This window comes from Taudactylus pleione, unplaced genomic scaffold, assembly GCF_031769625.1.
Source record: "Taudactylus pleione unplaced genomic scaffold, aTauple2 ptg000134l, whole genome shotgun sequence".
Lineage (NCBI taxonomy): Eukaryota > Metazoa > Chordata > Amphibia > Anura > Myobatrachidae > Taudactylus > Taudactylus pleione.
In genome coordinates this window covers 4,086,966-4,109,039 of record NW_028284536.1, presented here as the reverse complement: position 1 = coordinate 4,109,039, position 22,074 = coordinate 4,086,966, and the positions used below count along the sequence as shown (strand labels likewise).

The following is a 22,074-nucleotide window of genomic DNA, read 5'->3' as shown; positions in this document are numbered from 1 at the left end:
AAAGGATCTGTGAGGTGTCACTCTTCTGTGCACAATGTTCACCATCTGATTGCAGCCATGACACACACTCATGACTGGAGCCAATAGTAATATAGTGGTGAGCTGCGATGCCGATAAGCCATTTGATAGAGTGTCATGGTCCCACTTGCTATGAGTATTCCACATGCAGGGCTTTGGGGCAGATTTAGTTAATGTCCTCCAGACACTGTGACCATGTGACCCCTTGGTCTTTCTTAAAATTAATGGACTCAATACTCAGCCTTTTCCTCTTTACTGTGGGACCAGACAGAGCTGCCCCCTTTCACCCCTCCTTTTCAACCTCACATTAGAACCATTAATCTGGTATTTCCTTAAGACCTCAGTTTGGCAGGGCATCACTATAGGTGCTGGGGAACTTATTTTCTGTTATATTTTCATAATCCTAGAGATGCAATCCCAGCAGTTTTATGCACTTTAGATGATTATAATTATACTTCTGGTTTTCTAATTAACAAGTCCAAAATAGTAGTTTTAGCATTTTTCAGGAAGACCCGTGTGGGTTGGTAAGGTAATTTTCCCTGTCAATGAACCACCTCCTCTTTAAAATATTTTGGTTTACACTTCCCATCTCATCCCTCTATGATGCTAATTTACTTACTTTAATTAAAAATGTGAAAAGCGATTTTCTTACATGGTGACATATTCCCCTCTCATACTTGGGCCATTGCCATATGATTAATATGGTCAGTTTTCCTAGGATACTCTGGGGCTGATTCAGACCCGGACACTAAGCCGCGATCGCCCGTCTGTGCATGTATATGTGTCAAAATACGCATATGCGAACCATTCTGTGTGATCGAGAAGTGATCGCTCGTAGCCCACAGACGGGCCACTCATTTGAGTGACAGATAGTGCCGTTTGTAGGTGGTGACAGGGGGAGGTCCAGGAAAAGGTGGAGTGGATGTGTGAATGCCGGCATGTCTGAGCGTCAAAACACTGTTCTTTGGGCGTGTATAATTAACATGTAGGCATCACTGTACACGTCACTTGGTTGTACTTCAGCCTGCAGTGATTGCAGCGGGGTTGGGTCTACCTCAAGGGTTGCGTGCAGCTCTGATGTTTCTCGATGTTACTGATTAATCATACCATTCCTGGAGATGACGTGTGCTAAGAAAGAAAAGTGGGCGTCATTACACCGATGTGCGATCACTCTGCCATCGCTCTCTAAGATATTATAGAGGGCGTCCTTAACCCTGGCCATGCGATCGTGGAATTTGCATACCTGACATCTGTTGCCTGTGAAAGTGTGCTGCACTGTGAATTGGTCTGAATGAGCTGCTCTATGCCCTCCAGATGTTTCCCCATTTATTAAAAATAAATATTTAATTAAACATAGCCATTAGTAAGTTTGATAGTCTCCTTCATACCCACCCTGTGGGGCACCACCCATCTTCCTGATAATTTATTGCTTTGTGGTACTTGGGATGCCTGGCAAACGCTTTGATCACATCAGAAGTTAATGCTGTTAACATGTCTTTTCCTTCCATTAATAGGTAATGCAGACTTTTAGGATGGACATTCCTCTAGAATAGTTCACAATTGGTATTTTCAGGCTGCGCTATGTTTATTAATACTTAGACCCCGATACCCTCTCCCCTTATACTTATTCACAGCTTCAAACTCAATTCCCAACACTATTTATCCCCCTTTTTATTTTTTTTCAGGTTTCTAGTTAAATCCACCATTAACACATCGATACAACTAACATCATGGTATAACTTCACGACAATAACACCCTTCCATTTTGATTTTGGTAGATTATATCTGATTGCTCAATGGTTTGTTTTCATCAACTACTCCCACCCCCTTTCTGTTACCTTTACTCAAGGTTATATAATATTGTTTTTATTTGATGTGTGTTTTTAATTACATGTATACTTTTCGGTTACACCTATAGATAATCACCAAATACTTTGTTTTTATTCACAGTCTTTATTTTCAATGGACCTCTCAAATGATGTTAAACAATGACAATATTGTTTTCCGTGATATGTATTCATGTTTTCTTTCTTCTAATTCAAAAATATAAAAATATAGATATTTCATGTTCATACAATATTATCTGATCATCTTGTGAGTGATCTCTATCTCTTACCTTCCCGAGGCAGCTGACAGCTCCATGTACAGCATGACAAGCAGCATTTCAAATAAGGCTTGCAGTCATCGTCTGTCTTACATTTTGGCTTTGATATTGTGACTGCAGGACATGTTCGATGTTTTCTATTAGACACTAAAATAAAAAGGTAAGTAAATGGGTCACTAGTAAAGCAAAATATATATAAATTTTATAGACTGTTCAGCTACGATAATTGGATAGAATTTTATTTTACTGAATCAGTGACTAAAATTATATTACAAAGTCATGTGCACAAATCAAAATGCCACAAACTCATAGAATACTTTATAGTGATTAAAGAATCGCTAATATTACAGAGATCCATCAATGCTGACCTTAGAACCATTTGCATGTGGACAGGGGGCTCAATTGGTAGAGTAACTCATGTACCCCCAGAATAACCTGTGACTTCATGATCCTAATCATCACAGTCTGTATGCTCTTTACCTAGTCACTGCATCTCTCCTACCAGCACTCCGGTATAGTGTGTGCCCAGTCGCATCCCAGGGTGAGTTCTACTATAGCAAGCCTGCTAGACCAGTGTGACTTGTAATAATATCTACTAGCATTTCAAGTACGAAACCCCTAGCCAGGGGTCCTACCCAGTATTTCCCATGTGCCCATTCCGGCACTCTCCTTTGGGCCACAGTTATCTGGTTCTCTATTCCCTGTGGGGCTTGGTCACCTAGTCAAAGGACCGCGACCTGCGTACAGGGTGCAGCTCAAGCCCATATCCCACTCGGCAAACACCTCCTTGTTGATTAGATTCCGCACACCATTGACTGGGTCTAGCCAATGACCAAGACCTGTGGATGCGAAGATCATACATCCAGGCCCCGCGCCTTCACTTCGCTTCTACTATAGCAAGCCTGATAGAGCATTTCAAGTACGAAACCCCTAGCCAGGGGTCCTACCCAATATTTCCCATGTGCCCATTCCGGCACTCTCTTATGGGCCATGGGTATCTGGTTCTCTATTCTCTGCGGGGCTTGGTCACCTAGTCAAAGGACCATGACCTGCTAACAGGGTGCATCTCAAGCCCATATCCTGCTCGGAGGGGTCTCTGGTGAACACCTCACTGTGGGTTAGATTCTGCACCATTGACTGGGTCAAGCGAATGACCAAGACCAGTGGATTCAGAGATCATACATCCTTGCCCCTCACCTTTGCTTCTTCCCGCAACCTCAGGCCTCAGATTTCAATAAACAGCCTCCAAGCATGACAGATACCAGCATTAGCATATAGTCACAACACATGGCTGTACAACAGGGGAAGGGATGGTACCAGCATTAGCATATAGTCATAGACACATGGCTATACACCAGGGGAATGGCTGAAACCAGTATTAGCAAATAGTCACAGAAACCTGGCTGTACACCAAGGGAAGGGCTGATACCAGCATTAGAATATAGTCACAGACATATGGCTGTACAAATGTCGAAGGGCTGATACCAGCATTAGCATATAGTCATAGACACACAGCTGTACACCAGGGGAATGGGCGATGCTAGCATTATCATATAGTCACGAACACACAGCTGTACACCGAGGGAAGGGCTGATACCAGCATTAATATATAGTCATAGACACATGGATGTACACCGGGAGAAGGGCTGGTAGCAGCATTAGCAATTAGTCACAGACACACACGGATGTACACCAGGGGAAGAGTAGATACTAGCAGTGGCATATAGTCACAGACATATGGCTGTACAATAGGGGAAGTACTGATACTAGCACTAGTATTTATTTAAGTCAGCAGCACTGCAGTAGCATTGATTCATCTCCTGGTAACATTATATTTGCATGAATCCAACTTCGTTGCTGCAAGGTGGCTACCGCCATCTTGCCAGTACATTTACACGTCTCCATGCTCTCCAACCCACTTGTTAGGCTCCGTGAATGGCCTGGCCACACTGGACCTCTCAGCCACTGGCCTCTGGTCCTCTGGAAGGGTAGTGCTGCTCCCTTCCCACCTAACAGCCACTTCCAGCAGCACTCTGCTTTCCCACAGCCAACATCTTGGAGCTGCAACCTGCTTTTTTGGCCAGGAACATAAAAAAAACCCTTAAATGGCCTAAGTAATCCAGAACCCAAAAGCTATTGGACATTAGCCACAGGGAGGTGAGCACAGTCTAATCTCCATAGTTTATTTGCTCCCTGCCATCCTCTGCCCGCAAGCGTCTGCTACTTTGGATTCTGCATGTATACATCAGCACAAATCTCTCACTTTCATCTAGCTGACCTACAACAACCTTGCTAGTGCAGATTCTATTCAGTTCTTTATAACTGATGTATAATGGCAGTCAGTTACACTCTGAAAAAGGGCTGCTTACCCTGCTTACCTGTTTCTTACATTTCTGAATAATACCTGGCCCACTATTACATCCACCACTTTATGTTTCTAAAAGCTGCTTCCGTCTGACCCCCCAGTGTCACTGGTCGCATGGATGCTAGGAGTCCAGTTTTCATTTTAACAGCCTGTCAATTTAGTTGAATTCCTTGCTACAGAGATTTCCCTGCTACTAGCCTATTCAGTGTCTTCTTCCAACAACGACTTATCTGTTGAGTTTTCAGCTACACTTACACTCTTTTCATGGGGAATCTCTATGTTTCACTGCGATAAAGATTTTTAGCAAAAGAACCCTGTGGTGCTAGGGGGACCAGACCACAAACGGGTAAAGACCTGTTATTTCTACTGCCATCCCCCACCTTCACCTGCTGGGCCAAGTTCCCTGGGAGATTCTGTTGACCCATCTGGGTCTAAACCGCCATACACATAAAATTGTAAGAACTTTACCATTTACTTTTCTCAGAATTGGACACTGAAGTGGCAGGCCTCAAAGAGACCATAGACTCAGAAATGTCACAACTCACTAATCATACCTATCGGTTGGATGAGACAGAACAATGTATATCCACAGTGGAAGATGAACTGAAGAAAGACCAAGCTCAACTTCATTCTCAGAAATCCCTTATCTCCCCCTTGCAAGATAAAATGGAGGACTAAGAAAACTGCAATTGAAGAAACAATGTACACATCATTGGTTTATCTGAGGTGGTGAAGCCAAGAGACTTGGATCACTTTGTCACACATTGGCTTCCCAAGGAATTGGGATGCCCAACGTCTATGCATCTCTCGGTGCTAGAACATGTCCATTGCATAGGCTCAGATCATTCTTATGACCAGCAGTGACCAAGACCTGTGATAATGAACATCCTAAATTATGCAGATAAGTTTGGTCTTCTAGAAACCTATCAGAAACATCTTGGCTTAACTGACAAAGGTGAAAAGCTCCTTCTTTTTCAAGATTTTTAGTATCTCAAGAGCTCTTTAGTGTGTAGCTCTCTTTACCAACCTGGTGTTTGCTGTGACTTATTTGTACCCTGTGAAACTCCATATCTCTCGCTATGGCAGACCACACTACTTTGATTCTCCTACTGCTGCACAGAATTTCCTGGACTCTATCCTCATCTGCTTCAAATTCTCAAATGGATGATGTGGGTTGACGGATGTGGAACAAGTTTAACTAGTTGGTTGCATGGTCCACTTTTGTGTTTCTTATGGATGCTTGCCAAATGCTCTGGATAATTTTGACCCAAATCAATGTTTTCTTGATATCTACGGACTCTGTAGAGTATTAAATAAATGCTATTATTTTTTTCTCTTTTTCACGGCAGACATTTATAATGGTTTCTGTTTCACAACCCTTCTGGTTGTGCTACTGAAAATGGTTTCCATGACCATGACTGGTTTTTGATCCATTTGTATAGTTATTTTGCACACTACGTCACTATATGATAGTGACTATTATTTCCAAAATGTAAATGATTGTCATTGTCCATCTACAGTTCTTCTTTATTAATATAGGTCTTTTTTTGCACTATGTTTCTTTTTGTGCAATTTAAGACTATGCTCTCTCTGCTCACTGGGATGGTAGAAGGCACCTCAAAAATAATTACCTTTTGCAGGATCAGGTGGGTAGGGATAGGTTAAATTATGTCCAGATTAAATAGTACCCAGGTATCCACAAACATAATTTAATATTTGGTTAAATTCCTGTCTTACAAATGTCAGATATCTTAATATTCCTATTAAATGGAAAAAAGTACAAGCTCTTTGTCAGGTATGCCATTGTGGAATCCCCTACTGAGGAAGAATTTGGGGTGAGAGGCATGGATATCAGAACTCCTCATCCACAGATCTTGGATGTTGATGAGACCTTGTCAATGGTGCGGAGTCTAACCTGCAGAGAGTTGTTCTCCAGTGACCCCTCCAAGCAGGAAATGGGTTTATCTGCATCCTGCAAGCAGGTTGCGGTCCTTTGATCAGGTATCCAAGATCCGTGGGAATAGAGACTGAAGATATTAATGGCCCAGTTGAAGTGCCTAACAAATGCACTGTTACACAAAGGGTTACACCAGAGGATGGTACTTGAGGAGCACTCCAGGAATAGCATACTGACACACTTTTGCACAATCTAATGGAACTTGAGAAGTACTTTTCAAATTGTACTTGAGGAGTACACTGGAAGTGATGGGCTGATGCACTTTTGCACCATGGGATGGCACTCGAGGAATACACAGGTAGTGGCATGCAGACACACTTTTGCACCATGGGTTGGCACTTGAGGAATACACAGGTAAAGGTGTGCGGACACACTTTTGCTCCACAGGGTGGCACTCAAGGGATACACAGGGAGTGGCATGCTGATGCCCTTTTGTACCATGAGATAGCACTCAAGATGTAATCACACTGTTACTGGAGATAAAGCACCCATGAAACGATGTAAACGCACTGCTGCTCTGGAAAAGACTTGTAATTTATGCACAAGCAGGGATGTTGGTTACACTGTTTGCTCAAAGGAGACACTGGAACCAATACACAGGCAGAGATGTAATTGCACTGTCACTCAAAGTTAACACTGGAGATTAGGCACACAGGTTATTGTCAGAACATGAGAACCAAGGATTCCTGGAAAAAGGACTCTACTAGTACACTAGGAGTGAGAATTTTTGATCAGGCAACTTCCTGGAGTTCTGGAGCCGGATATATACCCAGGGGTAGCCGATGATTGGAAAACAGCGTCAGCTGACCGAGATCATGCTATCATTGGTTGGAATACTGTCACATGAGAGGAACTGTCATGGCAGCACCCATTATGGAAATTACGATACATAACACACACAGCCGACCATGGAAGTTCACAAGCACCTAAGTTAGAATGCTCAGCACCTCATTCATCACTGCACTAAACGTCTGATTGCATGAGAAGTCAGAGGAAGTCGGTGCAGAGGTAAGAGATTTCAGATCCTAGGCTGAACCCTGACACTATTTTGAAAAGTTTAGCCCCTGATGTGGTACTCCTTCAGAAGACTAACTGGAAGTTAGCGGATCCCAATGTATTACGGGATTCATGGATAGAAGATTGTCAGCTGGCCTTCTTTACAACAAAAAAAGAGGGGTACTTTTATTGATTATTATTAGGGTTCAATATACTATTGTTGATAGCCTGCTGGACCTTGAGGTCTTATTTATCTTTCTTAAGCTTAAACTAGAGGGGGAACATTTTATGTTAGATAATTTGTATGCACCCATGAGTCCTAATGCTTGCTTTTTTACAGATATCTATGTAAATTTACAATATTAGGCTGCGGGCACACTGATTATCCATGGTGACTTCAACACTCCATTATCTCCTACACTAGACAAGTCAGGTCCTCAGGTAGGTGGTGAGGCAGCACACCTTCGGCACTTACATTACTGCAGAGCTCTTTCTAACTTATAGATCCGTTGAGATATCAACATCCTACTGCTAGAGACTTTATCTTTTATTCCCACTCCCACCAAGCCTTTTCCAGGATTTTATTTTTAGCTAGTCCTTACTATTTTACTGAATAGGTTATTTGATTACGGGATTGGTAATATAGCAATTTCTGATCATGCCCCCACATGTTTCTCCATATAATTGGCTACTCTCCAAACCAAGTCATTCAATTGGCGAATTTCAGCATACCTTTTTTCCTCTGTAGATTTTAGACAGTATCTAATACAACATTTTGCAATTGATATGGATGACAATCTGGAACACCTGGATGATTTTAATTTATTTTAAACCATATCTATGCCTATGATCCGGGGTCATGTCATCACATATCTTTCAGTTAAAAATAATCAATTATTAATTTGATTCCAGACTATAAGTGATGCTCTGGCAGCCGCGTATTCGGCTTTACAGACCGATGACACTGAGGTTACCCATCAGGTATTTAAGGAGGTACCACAGTCATATGACAAATTGTGTGCAGAAAGAGCCCAACCTAACCTTGATTATCAAATAAATATATATTTTTGCTGGGATAACAGGTCCAGAAATCTTTTAGCAAATGTCATTATCACCCAACGTAAACCAGCCCATATCAGTCATATCTGCTGCACTTCTGGTGCTCGACTAGTTGAGACATTTCTGATGCAGTTTTGGAATATTATAAATTCTTATATAAGGCACCTCTAGATAATCCAAAATTAGGAATAGAGTTTCTTCAGACTGCTGAACTTCCTTGGCTGTCTGACCTTGACAGGGATAATCTGATGGCCCCAGTGACTGAGGTGGAATCTTCCATGGTCATAAAGACTTACATAATAGCAAAGCACCAGGCCCAGACAGTTTTGGAACAGAATATTACAAAATATTGGCCCCTTTTATTGTTACCTCTTCTAATGTCCTTATATAACTCCATAATGGCTGATAATGACCCTCCTGTTGGCTTTACTAATGCCAAAATAATTATACTTCCTAAACAAAATTCCCATCCCTAGTTGGTGTTATTATTATTATTATTATTATTATTATTAATTATTAATATTTTTATTTATTTATTTATTGCCACAAGTGTTCTGCAGTACCTTCCAAAATACTTAAACAAATAGGTGGCCAGTAACTTACAGTACAGTACAATACAAAACAATGCAGGATAAAGACATAGATAATATACATAGCTACATTAGCAACCATATCCCCCACATAAGCAGCAGAGCATAAGCAACCAAGCGTTAGGTGCCCTAGTGGGAAGTAAGAAGTAGATGAAAGTGAAGTATGGAGTAGCACAAGAGGGTAGAGGGCACTGCTCATAAGAGCTTACATTCTAAAAGGGAGGGACAGACAAACAGGTGTGACACAGATGGGTTAGACAGGGAGGAAGTAACATGTAGCAGCAAGTTAGGATGAGAGCTGGAAGACTTTAATAAAGTAGTGGGTATTCAGAGCCCATTTGAGTGATTGTAGTGAGTTAGAGAGTCTGATGTAGGGAGGGAGAGAGTTCTAAAGGTGGGGAGCAGCACGGACAAAATATTGGAGGCATGAGGAGGAGGAAGTAATTAGTTGGCATGAAAGGCAGCATGCATTAGTTGAACAAAGAGGGTCAGCAGGAGAGTAATGGGAGATGAGATCAGAGATGTTAATGGGAGGACTTTGTAAGCAAGCATGAGAACCTTGAATTGGGTTCTGAAAGAGAAGAGGCACCAATGGAGGGCTTGTAGAAGAGGGGAGGCAGATGTAGAGCATTTGGAGTTGAAGATGAGCCAAGCAGCACCACTGTAGAGGAGAAAGATGGGAATTGGGGAGGCCAAATAGGAGGAGGTTACAGTAGTCCAATCTGGAGATGACCAGTGAGTGTATGAGGGTTTTAGTAGCATCCTGGGTAAGATCGGGTCTGATCTTGGAAATATTTTGAGATGAAAATGACAGGACTGTGAGAGGTACTGGATATGTGGTTTGAAGGAGAGGGATGAGTCCATGATGATAGTTGTGCCATCAATTGATAAAACAATTGTGGGAAATTAAGTTATGTGGGAGTGTGGGAAGACTATCAGCTCAGTCTTAGACATATTAAGTTTAAGAAATCACTGGGATATCCAGGAAGAGATAGCAGAGAGATAGTTGGAGATGCAAATCAGTAGAGAGGGGGAGAGGTCAGGGGAGGAAAGGGGATGAAATGTAGATCTGAGTATCATCAGCATATAGATAATACTGGAGGTCAAAGGAGATGATGAGTTCACCTAGAGTGGATGTAAAGAGGGAGAACAGGAGAGGTCTAATAACAAAACCTTGATGGACACGTACTGTAAGCCAGATTTAAAAGGGTCAAAGAGGGAGTGGGAGGAAAGAAAGGTGGTGAGGTGGTTGTAAAAAATATGCTCAAGGAATTCGGAGGCAAAAGCAGGAGAGAGATGGGTTGGAAGCTAGAGAGAATGCTAAGGTCAAGGGTACAATTTTTTTAAGAATGTGGGAGACAAAGGCATGTTCAAATGCAGAAGGGACAGAGTCTGATAAGAGGGAAAAGTTACAGATGTGGGTAACATGGGAGCATGCAGAGAGGTAGCAGAGGAGGCGGGAGAGGATAAGCTCAAGGGGGGAGGTGGAAGTGGGAAAGGACCGGATGAGGGCCATGACCTCCTCTCCTGATGCAGGGGAGAAGGATTTCAGAGTTGGTAACATGTATGGGGATGGGTGATTCAGAAAATGAGGAGGTGGAGAGCTGGCGGACTGGTTGAATATGATGTCCTGACATATGAAATAAATTTTAAATGTAAAGTAGGTAGCAAAGTCAAGGACAGTGGGTGAGGAGGGGAGACGAGGAGGGGGTTGAAGGTGGTGAAGAGGCACTGGGGATTTGAGGACTGGGAGGAGATGATGTTCATGGAATATGACTGTTTAGAGAGGGAAAAGGCAGCACTGTAGGATGAGCACATAAATTTGAAATGGAGAATGTCTGCCTTAGAGTTTGATCTTTTTTACTATTGCTTGGTGGCTCCTCAGCACTTTTGCATTTGGAAGGCCAGGGATGAGGTGTGTGTCTGTGAGGGTGAGTAGTGATTACTGCAGCAAAAGAGTCAAGAGCAGAAGTAAGTGAGTCATTGTGCAGGGAAGCAGCATGTTCAGGGCAGGAGAGAGCGGTTAAGGGAGAGAAGTGAGTCAAGCAGGGAAGAAAAGGAAATGGTGTCAATAACCTCAATATTATGCTTTGTGATTGTGGATTTAGGAGGTAGAGTAGTGGAAGGAGAGATTGATAAGTTAAAACAGAGTAGGTGATGGTCATAGATGGGGAGGGGGAGTTGCTTTAGTTATATTGACCTATTATCCTGTTAAATCAAGATTATTTTATTAGGCTTCTAGCCTTCAGACTCCAGGTTATCCTTCCAAAATTAATTCATCCCTCTTAGAAAGGATCTGTGAGGTGTCGCTCTTCTGTGCACAATGTTCACCATCTGATTGCAGCCATGACACACACTCATATGACTGGAGCCCATAGTAATATAGTGGAGAGCTGCAATGCCGATAAGGCATTTGATAGAGTGTCATGGTCCCACTTGCTATGAGTATTCCACATTCAGGGTTTTGGGGCAGATTTTGTTCTTGTCCTGCAGACACTGTGACCATGTAACACCTTGGCCTTTCTTACAATAAATGGACTCAATACTCATCCTTTTCCTCTTTACTGTGGGACCAGACAGAGCTGTCCCCTTTCACCCCTCCTTTTCAACCTCACATTAAACCCATTAATCAGGTATTTCCTTAAGACCTCAGTTTAGCAGGGCATCACTATAGGTGCTGGGAAATTTATTTACTGTTATATTTTCATAATCCTAGAGAAGCAATCCCAGCAGTTTTATGCACTTTAGATGTTTATAATTATACTTCGGGTTTTCTAATTAACAAGTCCAAAATAGTAGCTTTAGCATTTTTCAGGAAGACCCGTGTGGGTTGGTCAGGTAATTTCCCCTGTCAATGAACCACCTCCTCTTTAAAAGATATTGGTTTACACTTCCCATCTCATCTCTCTATGATACTAATTTTCTTACTTTAATTAAAAATGTGAAAAGCGATTTTCTTACATGGTGACATATTCCCCTCTAATACTTGGGCCATTGCCATATGAATAATATGGTCAGTTTTCCTAGGATACTCTGGGGCTGATTCAGACCCGGACACTAAGCCGCGATCGCTCGCTATGGATGATATTTGCCCATCTGAGCATGCATATTCTGCAAAATACACATGTGCGAATCAGTCTGTGTGATAGAGAGGTGATCGCTCATAGCTCACAGATGGAACACTCAGTGAGAGAAAGATAGTGCCGTTTGTGAGTAGTGACAGGGGAAGGTCCAGGAAAATGGTGTGGTGGACGTGTCAACACAGGCGTGTCTGAGCGTCAAAACGCTGTTTTTAGGATGTGCATAATTAACAAGGAGGCATCATTGTACATGTCACTTGGTTGTATTTCAGCCTGCAGTGATCGCAGCAGGGTTGGGTCTACCTCAAGCTCTGCAAGCACCTCCGATGGCTCTCGATGTTACTGATTAATCATACACTTCCTGGAGATGACGTGTGCTAAATAAAGAAAAGTGGGCGTCTTTACACCGGCGTGCGCTCACTCTGCCGTCGCTCTAAACCAGTGTTGGCTAAACTTGACACTCCAGCTGTTGTGGAACTATATATCCCAGCATGCCCTGCCACAGTTTTAGCATGCCCTAATAGCAAACCTGTAGCAGTGCATGCTGGGTTATGTAGTTCCATAAGAGCTGGAGTGTCAAGGTTAGCCAACACTGCTCTAAACACTATTTATCCCCCTTTTTACTTATTTTCAGGTTTCTAGTTATATTGCCAAAGTGGTTTCTGCTTTTACAAAAATCGATAAGACTTGTGTTCTTGATGGTGCACTGTGTCTTAGATCCTATTCAGTTCTTTCCACATCTCACAGTTAGAAAAACGATCATCATTAAATTGACTTAGATCAAACACATTGGGCCTTGGCTTAATGGACTGGGATAGCTGCTGTGAGCTCAAACTCACAATTGGTGTCCAAGACTTATGCTGAAATGCTGTACAAACTGTTACATCATTCATACCTAACCCCCAAATTACATTGTAATCCTTCCTCTGACAATAATTGTTTTTACTGTCTGTCACCGGAAATCAATCTTATACACTGTATGTGGTCTTGTATAAAGGTGCAGATGTTTTGGGGGATGGTGCAGAATTATATTCAGAGTGACTTGGGTATCACTATTATGGTGATGAATACATGGGCACTATGGAATATTTATCTTCCATCCTCCTCATCTGCCCTGGCATGTGGCAATAAACTTCTTCTTGCTAGAGTGGCAGCGAAGAAGATCATTCTTTCTCATTGGATCTCACCTGACATCCCTATCCTGTCTCTCCAGCTGCCACATTTTTCCGACCTTTACAAATGGACTAGACATAAATTTCCATAGATAAAGAGGACAGGGCTAAAAAAAAAATCTATTTGTCTCCCTTATGTCCTTACCCTTTCACCTTAGGCTAAATAGACCATTTACCCATCGATACAACTAACCACATGATGTAACCTCATGACTCTGGCCAATGGCACCCCCCATTTTGATTTTGGTAGATTATGTCTAATTTCTCAATGGTTTGCTTTCATAAACCACCCCCACCCCCTTTCTATCACTTTTACCCAAGGTTATATAATATTGTTTTTATTTGATGTGTGTTTTTAATTACATGTATAGTTTACGGTTACAGCTATAGATAAATCACCAAATACTTTGTTATTATTGACAGTCTTTTTTTTTTAATGGACCTCTCAAATTATGTTAAACAATGACAATATTGTTTTCCGTGATATGTATTCATGTTTTCTTTCATCTACTTCAAAAATATAAAAAATATAGATATTTCATGTTCATACAATATTATCTGACCATCTTGTGAGTGATCTCTATCTCTTACCGTCCAGACAGCTCCACCTACAGCCTGTGAAGCAGCATTTCATCTTATGAGAGCAGTCTCTGTCCGTCTTACATTCTGGCATCATTGCTTTGTCTGCAGGACATGTTCTTAATATTTCAAAAGGCACTAAAATAAAAAGGTAAGTAAATGGGTCACAAGAAAAGCCAAATATATATAAATTTTATAGTCTGTTCAGCTACGATAATTGGAGAGAATTTTATTTTACTGAATCAGTGACTAAAATTATATTACAAAGTCATGTGCACAAATCAAAATACCACAAACTCATAGAATACTTTTATAGTGATTAAATAATCAGTAATATTACAGAGATCCATCAATGCTGACCTTCCAACCAGTTGCATTTGGATAAGGTGCTCAACTGGAAGAGTAACAAATGTACCCCAAGAAAAACCTGTGACTTCATGATCCTAATCATCACAAACATGTCCCCTCTGTGGAACCTATTGGGAAATACCTGGATCATTTAATGAAGAGAAACACAGTTTCAGACATATATTGAATATGTACCTGACTTGGAGGTGGCTATTACGATGGATGAATATTGTCCATCTTATTTGCATGTTAAGGGAGGGTCATGAGTGTGTCACCAAAATGTTTGCATACAAAGACATATAAATAAGAAGGCCATAGTCTACTATACACCCACCATGGGGCTGGTGCAAGTTTTAACAGTGCAACCGATGGTGGCATCTAAAGATGCTCAAAGGAGGCATATTTATCCTTACACTTTTGGACACATTCTTGAACACCATGGGAAGGACTGATACCAGCATTAGTATATAGTCACAGACACACAGCTGTACACAAGGGGAAGGATGATGCCAATAATAGCATATAGTCACAGACACACAGATGTACACCAGGGGAAGGGCTGAAACCAGCATTAGCATATAGTCACATGGCTGTACACCAAGGGAAGGGATGATACCAGCATTAGCATATTGTCACAGACACACAGCTGTACACCAGGAGAAGGGCTGATACCAGCATTAGCATATAGTCTCAGACACACAGCTGTACACCAGGGGAAGGGCTGATACCAGCATTAGCATATAGTCACAGACACACAGCTGTACACCAGGGGAAGTGCTGATACCAGCATTAGCATATAGTCACAGACACACAGCTGTACACTAGGGGAAGGGCTGATACCAGCATTAGCATATAGTCACAGACACACAGCTGTACACCAGGGTAAGGATGATGCCAATAATATCATATAGTCACAGACACATAGCTGTACACCAGAGGAAGGGCTGATACCAGCATTAGCATATAGTCACATACACACAGCTGTACACCAGGGGAAGGGCTGATACCAGCATTAGCATATAGACACAGACACACAGCTGTACACAGGGGAAGGGCTGATACCAGCATTAGCATATAGTCACAGACACACATCTTTACATCAGGGGAAGGGCTAATACCAGAATTAGCATATAGTCACAGACACACGGCTATATACCAGGGGAAAGGCTGATACCAGCATTAGCATATAGTCACAGACACATGGCTGTACACCAGGGGAAGGGCTGATACCAGCATTAGCATATAGTTACAGACACACGGCTGTACACCAGGAGAAGGGCTGATACCAGCATTACAATATGGTCAAAGACACATGGCTGTACACCAGGGGAAGGGCTGATACCAGCATTAGCATATAGTCACAGACACATGGCTGTACACCAGGGGAATGGCTGATACCAGCATTAGCATATAGTCACAGACAAACGGCTGTACACCAGGGGAAGGGCTAATACCAGCATTAGCATATAGTCACAGACACACGGCTATACACCAGGGGAAGGGCAGATACCAGCATTAGCATATAGTCACAGACACACATCTGTACACCAGGGGAAGGGCTGATACCAGCATTAGCATATAGTCACAGACACACGGCTGTACACCAGGAGAAGGGCTGATACCAGCATTACAATATGGTCACATACACACAGCTGTACACCAGGGGAAGGGCTGATACCAGCATTAGCATATAGTCACAGACACACGGCTGTACACCAGGGGAAAGGCTGATACCAGCATTAGCATATAGTCACAGACACACGGCTGTACACCAGGAGAAGGGCTGATACCAGCATTACAATATGGTCAAAGACACATGGCTGTACACCAGGGAAAGGGCTGATATCAGCATTAGCATATAGTCACAGACACACGGCTGTACACCAGGGGAAGGGCTGATACCAGCATTAGCATATAGTCACATACACACAGCTGTACACTAGGGGAAGGGCTGATACCAGCATTAGCATATAGTCACAGACACACGGCTGTACACCAGGGGAAGGGCTGATACCAGCATTAGCATATAGTCACATACACACAGCTGTACACTAGGGGAAGGGCTGAGACCAGCATTAGCATATAGTCACAGACACATGGCTGTACACCAGTGGAAGGGCTGATACCAGCATTAGCATATAGTCACATGGCTGTACACCAAGGGAAGGGATGATACCAGCATTAGCATATTGTCACAGACACACAGCTGTACACCAGGAGAAGGGCTGATACCAGCATTAGCATATAGTCACAGACACACAGCTGTACACCAGGGGAAGTGCTGATACCAGCATTAGCATATAGTCACAGACACACAGCTGTACACTAGGGGAAGGGCTGATACCAGCATTAGCATATAGTCACAGACACACAGCTGTACACCAGGGTAAGGATGATGCCAATAATAGCATATAGTCACAGACACATAGCTGTACACCAGAGGAAGGGCTGATACCAGCATTAGCATATAGTCACATACACACAGCTGTACACCAGGGGAAGGGCTGATACCAGCATTAGCATATAGTCACAGACACACAGCTGTACACAGGGGAAGGGCTGATACCAGCATTAGCATATAGTCACAGACACACATCTGTACATCAGGGGAAGGGCTAATACCAGAATTAGCATATAGTCACAGACACACGGCTATATACCAGGGGAAAGGCTGATACCAGCATTAGCATATAGTCACAGACACATGGCTATACACCAGGGGAAGGGCTGATACCAGCATTAGCATATAGTCACAGACACATGGCTGTACACCAGGGGAAGGGCTGATACCAGAATTAGCATATAGTCACAGACACACGGCTGTACACCAGGAGAAGGGCTGATACCAGCATTACAATATGGTCAAAGACACATGGCTGTACACCAGGGGAAGGGCTGATACCAGCATTAGCATATAGTCACAGACACATGGCTGTACACCAGGGGAATGGCTGATACCAGCATTAGCATATAGTCACAGACAAACGGCTGTACACCAGGGGAAGGGCTAATACCAGCATTAGCATATAGTCCCAGACACACGGCTATACACCAGGGGAAGGGCAGATACCAGCATTAGCATATAGTCACAGACACACATCTGTACACCAGGGGAAGGGCTGATACCAGCATTAGCATATAGTCACAGACACACGGCTGTACACCAGGAGAAGGGCTGATACCAGCATTACAATATGGTCACATACACACAGCTGTACACCAGGGGAAGGGCTGATACCAGCATTAGCATATTGTCACAGACACACGGCTGTACACCAGGGGAAAGGCTGATACCAGCATTAGCATATAGTCACAGACACACGGCTGTACACCAGGAGAAGGGCTGATTCCAGCATTACAATATGGTCAAAGACACATGGCTGTACACCAGGGAAAGGGCTGATATCAGCATTAGCATATAGTCACAGACACACGGCTGTACACCAGGGGAAGGGCTGATACCAGCATTAGCATATAGTCACATACACACAGCTGTACACTAGGGGAAGGGCTGATACCAGCATTAGCATATAGTCACAGACACACGGCTGTACACCAGGGGAAGGGCTGATACCAGCATTAGCATATAGTCACATACACACAGCTGTACACTAGGGGAAGGGCTGAGACCAGCATTAGCATATAGTCACAGACACATGGCTGTACACCAGTGGAAGGGCTGATACCAGCATTAGCATATAGTCACAGACACACAGCTGTACACCAGGGGAAGGGCTGATACCAGCATTAGCATATAGTCACATACACACATCTGTTCATCAGGGGAAGGGCTTTTACCAGCATTAGCATATAGTCACAGACACATGGCTACACACCAGGGGAAGGGCTGATACCAGCATTAGCATATAGTCACATACACACAGCTGTACACCAGTCGAAGGGCTGATACCAGCATTAGCATATAGTCACAGACACATGGCTGTACACCAGGGGAAGAGCTGATACCAGCATTAGCATATAGTCACAGACACACGGCTGTACACCAGTGGAAGGGCTGATACCAGCATTAGCATATAGTCACAGACACACAGCTGTACACCAGGAGAAGGGCTGAAACCAGCATTACAATATGGTCAAAGACTCATGGCTGTACACCAGGGAAAGGGCTGATACCAGCATTAGCATATAGTCACAGACACATGGCTGTACATCAGGGGAAGGGATGATAGCAGCATTAGCATATAGTCACAGACACACGGCTGTACACCAGGGGAAGGGCTGATACCAGCATTAGCATATAGTCACATACACACAGCTGTACACCAGGGGAAGGGCTGATACCAGCATTAGCATATAGTCACAGACACACGGCTGTACACCAGGGGAAGGGCTGATACCAGCATTAGCATATAGTCACATACACACAGCTGTACACTAGGGGAAGGGCTGATACCAGCATTAGCATATAGTCAAAGACTCATGGCTGTACACCAGGGAAAGGGCTGATACCAGCATTAGCATATAGTCACAGACACATGGCTGTACATCAGGGGAAGGGCTGATAGCAGCATTAGCATATAGTCACAGACACACGGCTGTACACCAGGGGAAGGGCTGATACCAGCATTAGCATATAGTCACAGACACACGGCTGTACACCAGGGAAAGGCTGATACCAGCATTAGCATATAGTCACATACACACAGCTGTACACTAGGGGAAGGGCTGATACCAGCATTAGCATATAGTCACAGACACACGGCTGTACACCAGGGGAAGGGCTGATACCAGCATTAGCATATAGTCACATACACACAGCTGTACACTAGGGGAAGGGCTGAGACCAGCATTAGCATATAGTCACAGACACATGGCTGTACACCAGTGGAAGGGCTGATACCAGCATTAGCATATAGTCACAGACACACAGCTGTTCACCAGGGGAAGGGCTGATACCAGCATTAGCATATAGTCACATACACACATCTGTTCATCAGGGGAAGGGCTAATACCAGCATTAGCATATAGTCACAGACACATGGCTACACACCAGTCGAAGGGCTGATACCAGCATTAGCATATAGTCACATACACACAGCTGTACACCAGTCGAAGGGCTGATACCAGCATTAGCATATAGTCACAGACACATGGCTGTACACCAGGGGAAGAGCTGATACCAGCATTAGCATATAGTCACAGACACACGGCTGTACACCAGTGGAAGGGCTGATACCAGCATTAGCATATAGTCACAGACACACAGCTGTACACCAGGAGAAGGGCTGATACCAGCATTACAATATGGTCAAAGACTCATGGCTGTACACCAGGGAAAGGGCTGATACCAGCATTAGCATATAGTCACAGACACATGGCTGTACATCAGGGGAAGGGCTGATAGCAGCATTAGCATATAGTCACAGACACACGGCTGTACACCAGGGGAAGGGCTGATACCAGCATTAGCATATAGTCACATACACACAGCTGTACACCAGGGGAAGGGCTGATACCAGCATTAGCATATAGTCACAGACACACGGCTGTACACCTGGGGAAAGGCTGATACCAGCATTAGCATATAGTCACATACACACAGCTGTACACTAGGGGAAGGGCTGATACCAGCATTAGCATATAGTCAAAGACTCATGGCTGTACACCAGGGAAAGGGCTGATACCAGCATTAGCATATAGTCACAGACACATGGCTGTACATCAGGGGAAGGGCTGATAGCAGCATTAGCATATAGTCACAGACACACGGCTGTACACCAGGGGAAGGGCTGATACCAGCATTAGCATATAGTCACATACACACAGCTGTACACCAGGGGAAGGATGATGCCAATAATAGCATATAGTCACAGACACACAGCTGTACACAGGGGAAGGGCTGATACCAGCATTAGCATATAGTCACAGACACACATCTGTACATCAGGGGAAGGGCTAATACCAGCATTAGCATATAGTCACAGACACACGGCTATACACCAGGGGAAGGGCTGATACCAGCATTAGCATATAGTCACAGACACATGGCTGTACACCAGGGGAAGGGCTGATACCAGCATTAGCATATAGTCACAGACACACGGCTGTACACCAAGAGATGGGCTGATACCAGCATTACAATATGGTCAAAGACACATGGCTGTACACCAGGGGAAGGGCTGATACCAGCATTAGCATATAGTCACAGACACATGGCTGTACACCAGGGGAATGGCTGATACCAGCATTAGCATATAGTCACAGACAAACGGCTGTACACCAGGGGAAGGGCTAATACCAGCATTAGCATATAGTCACAGACACATGGCTATACACCAGGGGAAGAGCAGATACCAGCATTAACATATAGTCACAGACACACATCTGTACACCAGGGGAAGGGCTGATACCAGCATTAGCATATAGTCACAGACACACGGCTGAACACCAGGAGAAGGGCTGATACCAGCATTACAATATGGTCACATACACACAGCTGTACACCAGGGGAAGGGCTGATACCAGCATTAGCATATAGTCACAGACACACGGCTGTACACCAGGGGAAAGGCTGATACCAGCATTAGCATATAGTCACAGACACACAGCTGTACACCAGGAGAAGGGCTGATACCAGCATTACAATATGGTCAAAGACACATGGCTGTACACCAGGGAAAGGGCTGATATCAGCATTAGCATATAGTCACAGACACACGGCTGTACACCAGGGGAAGGGCTGATACCAGCATTAGCATATAGTCACATACACACAGCTGTACACTAGGGGAAGGGCTGATACCAGCATTAGCATATAGTCACAGACACATGGCTGTACACCAGTGGAAGGGCTGATACCAGCATTAGCATATAGTCACAGACACACAGCTGTACACAAGGGGAAGGGCTGATACCAGCATTAGCATATAGTCACAGACACACATCTGTTCATCAGGGGAAGGGCTAATACCAGCATTAGCATATAGTCACAGACACATGGCTACACACCAGGGGAAGGGCTGATACCAGCATTAGCATATAGTCACAGACACACACACAGATGTACACCAGGGGAAGGGCTGAAACCAGCATTAGAATATAGTCACATGGATGTACACCAAGGGAAGGGATGATACCAGCATTAGCATATTGTCACAGACACACAGCTGTACACCAGGAGAAGGGCTGATACCAGCATTAGCATATAGTCACAGACACATGGCTGTACACCAGGGGAATGGCTGATACCAGCATTAGCATATAGCCACTGACACACGGCTGTACACCTGGGGAAGGTCTGATACCAGCATTAGCATATAGTCACAGACACATGGCTGTACACCAGGGGAAGGGCTGATACCAGCATTAGTATATAGTCACATACACACGGCTGTACACCAGGGAAAGGGCTGATACCAGCATTAGCATATAGTCACAGACACATGGCTGTACACCAGGGGAAGGGCTGATACCAGCATTAGTATATAGTCACACACACACGGCTGTACACAGGGGAAGAGCTGATACCAGCATTAGTATATAGTCACAGACACATGGCTATACACCAGGGGAAGGGCTGATACCAGCATTAGCATATAGTCACAGAGACACAGCTGTACACCAGGGGAAGGGCTGATAACAGCATTAGCAAACAGTCACAGACACACAGCTGTACACAGGGGAAGGGCTGATACCAGCATTAGCATATAGTGACAGACACACATCTGTACATCAGGGGAAGGGCTAATACCAGCATTAGCATATAGTCACAGACACACGGCTATACACCAGGGGAAGGGCTGATACCAGCGTTAGCATATAGTCACAGACACACGGCTGTACACC

The 22,074-nt window shown here is 43.8% G+C and overlaps 1 protein-coding gene across 1 annotated transcript in view; it reads right to left on the bottom strand.

Moving 5' to 3' along the window:
- Positions 1-22,074, bottom strand: part of LOC148523023 (uncharacterized) — a 111,700-nt gene that overhangs the window by 46,156 nt on the left and 43,470 nt on the right. Inside the window, exons 2-4 of the mRNA XM_088473295.1 lie at positions 14,281-14,410; positions 13,933-14,058; positions 2,135-2,269 (exon numbers count right to left, since the gene is read on the bottom strand). Coding sequence (XP_088329421.1) covers positions 2,135-2,269; positions 13,933-14,058; positions 14,281-14,410 — 391 coding nt within the window. The remainder of the gene's footprint in view (positions 1-2,134; positions 2,270-13,932; positions 14,059-14,280; positions 14,411-22,074) is intronic.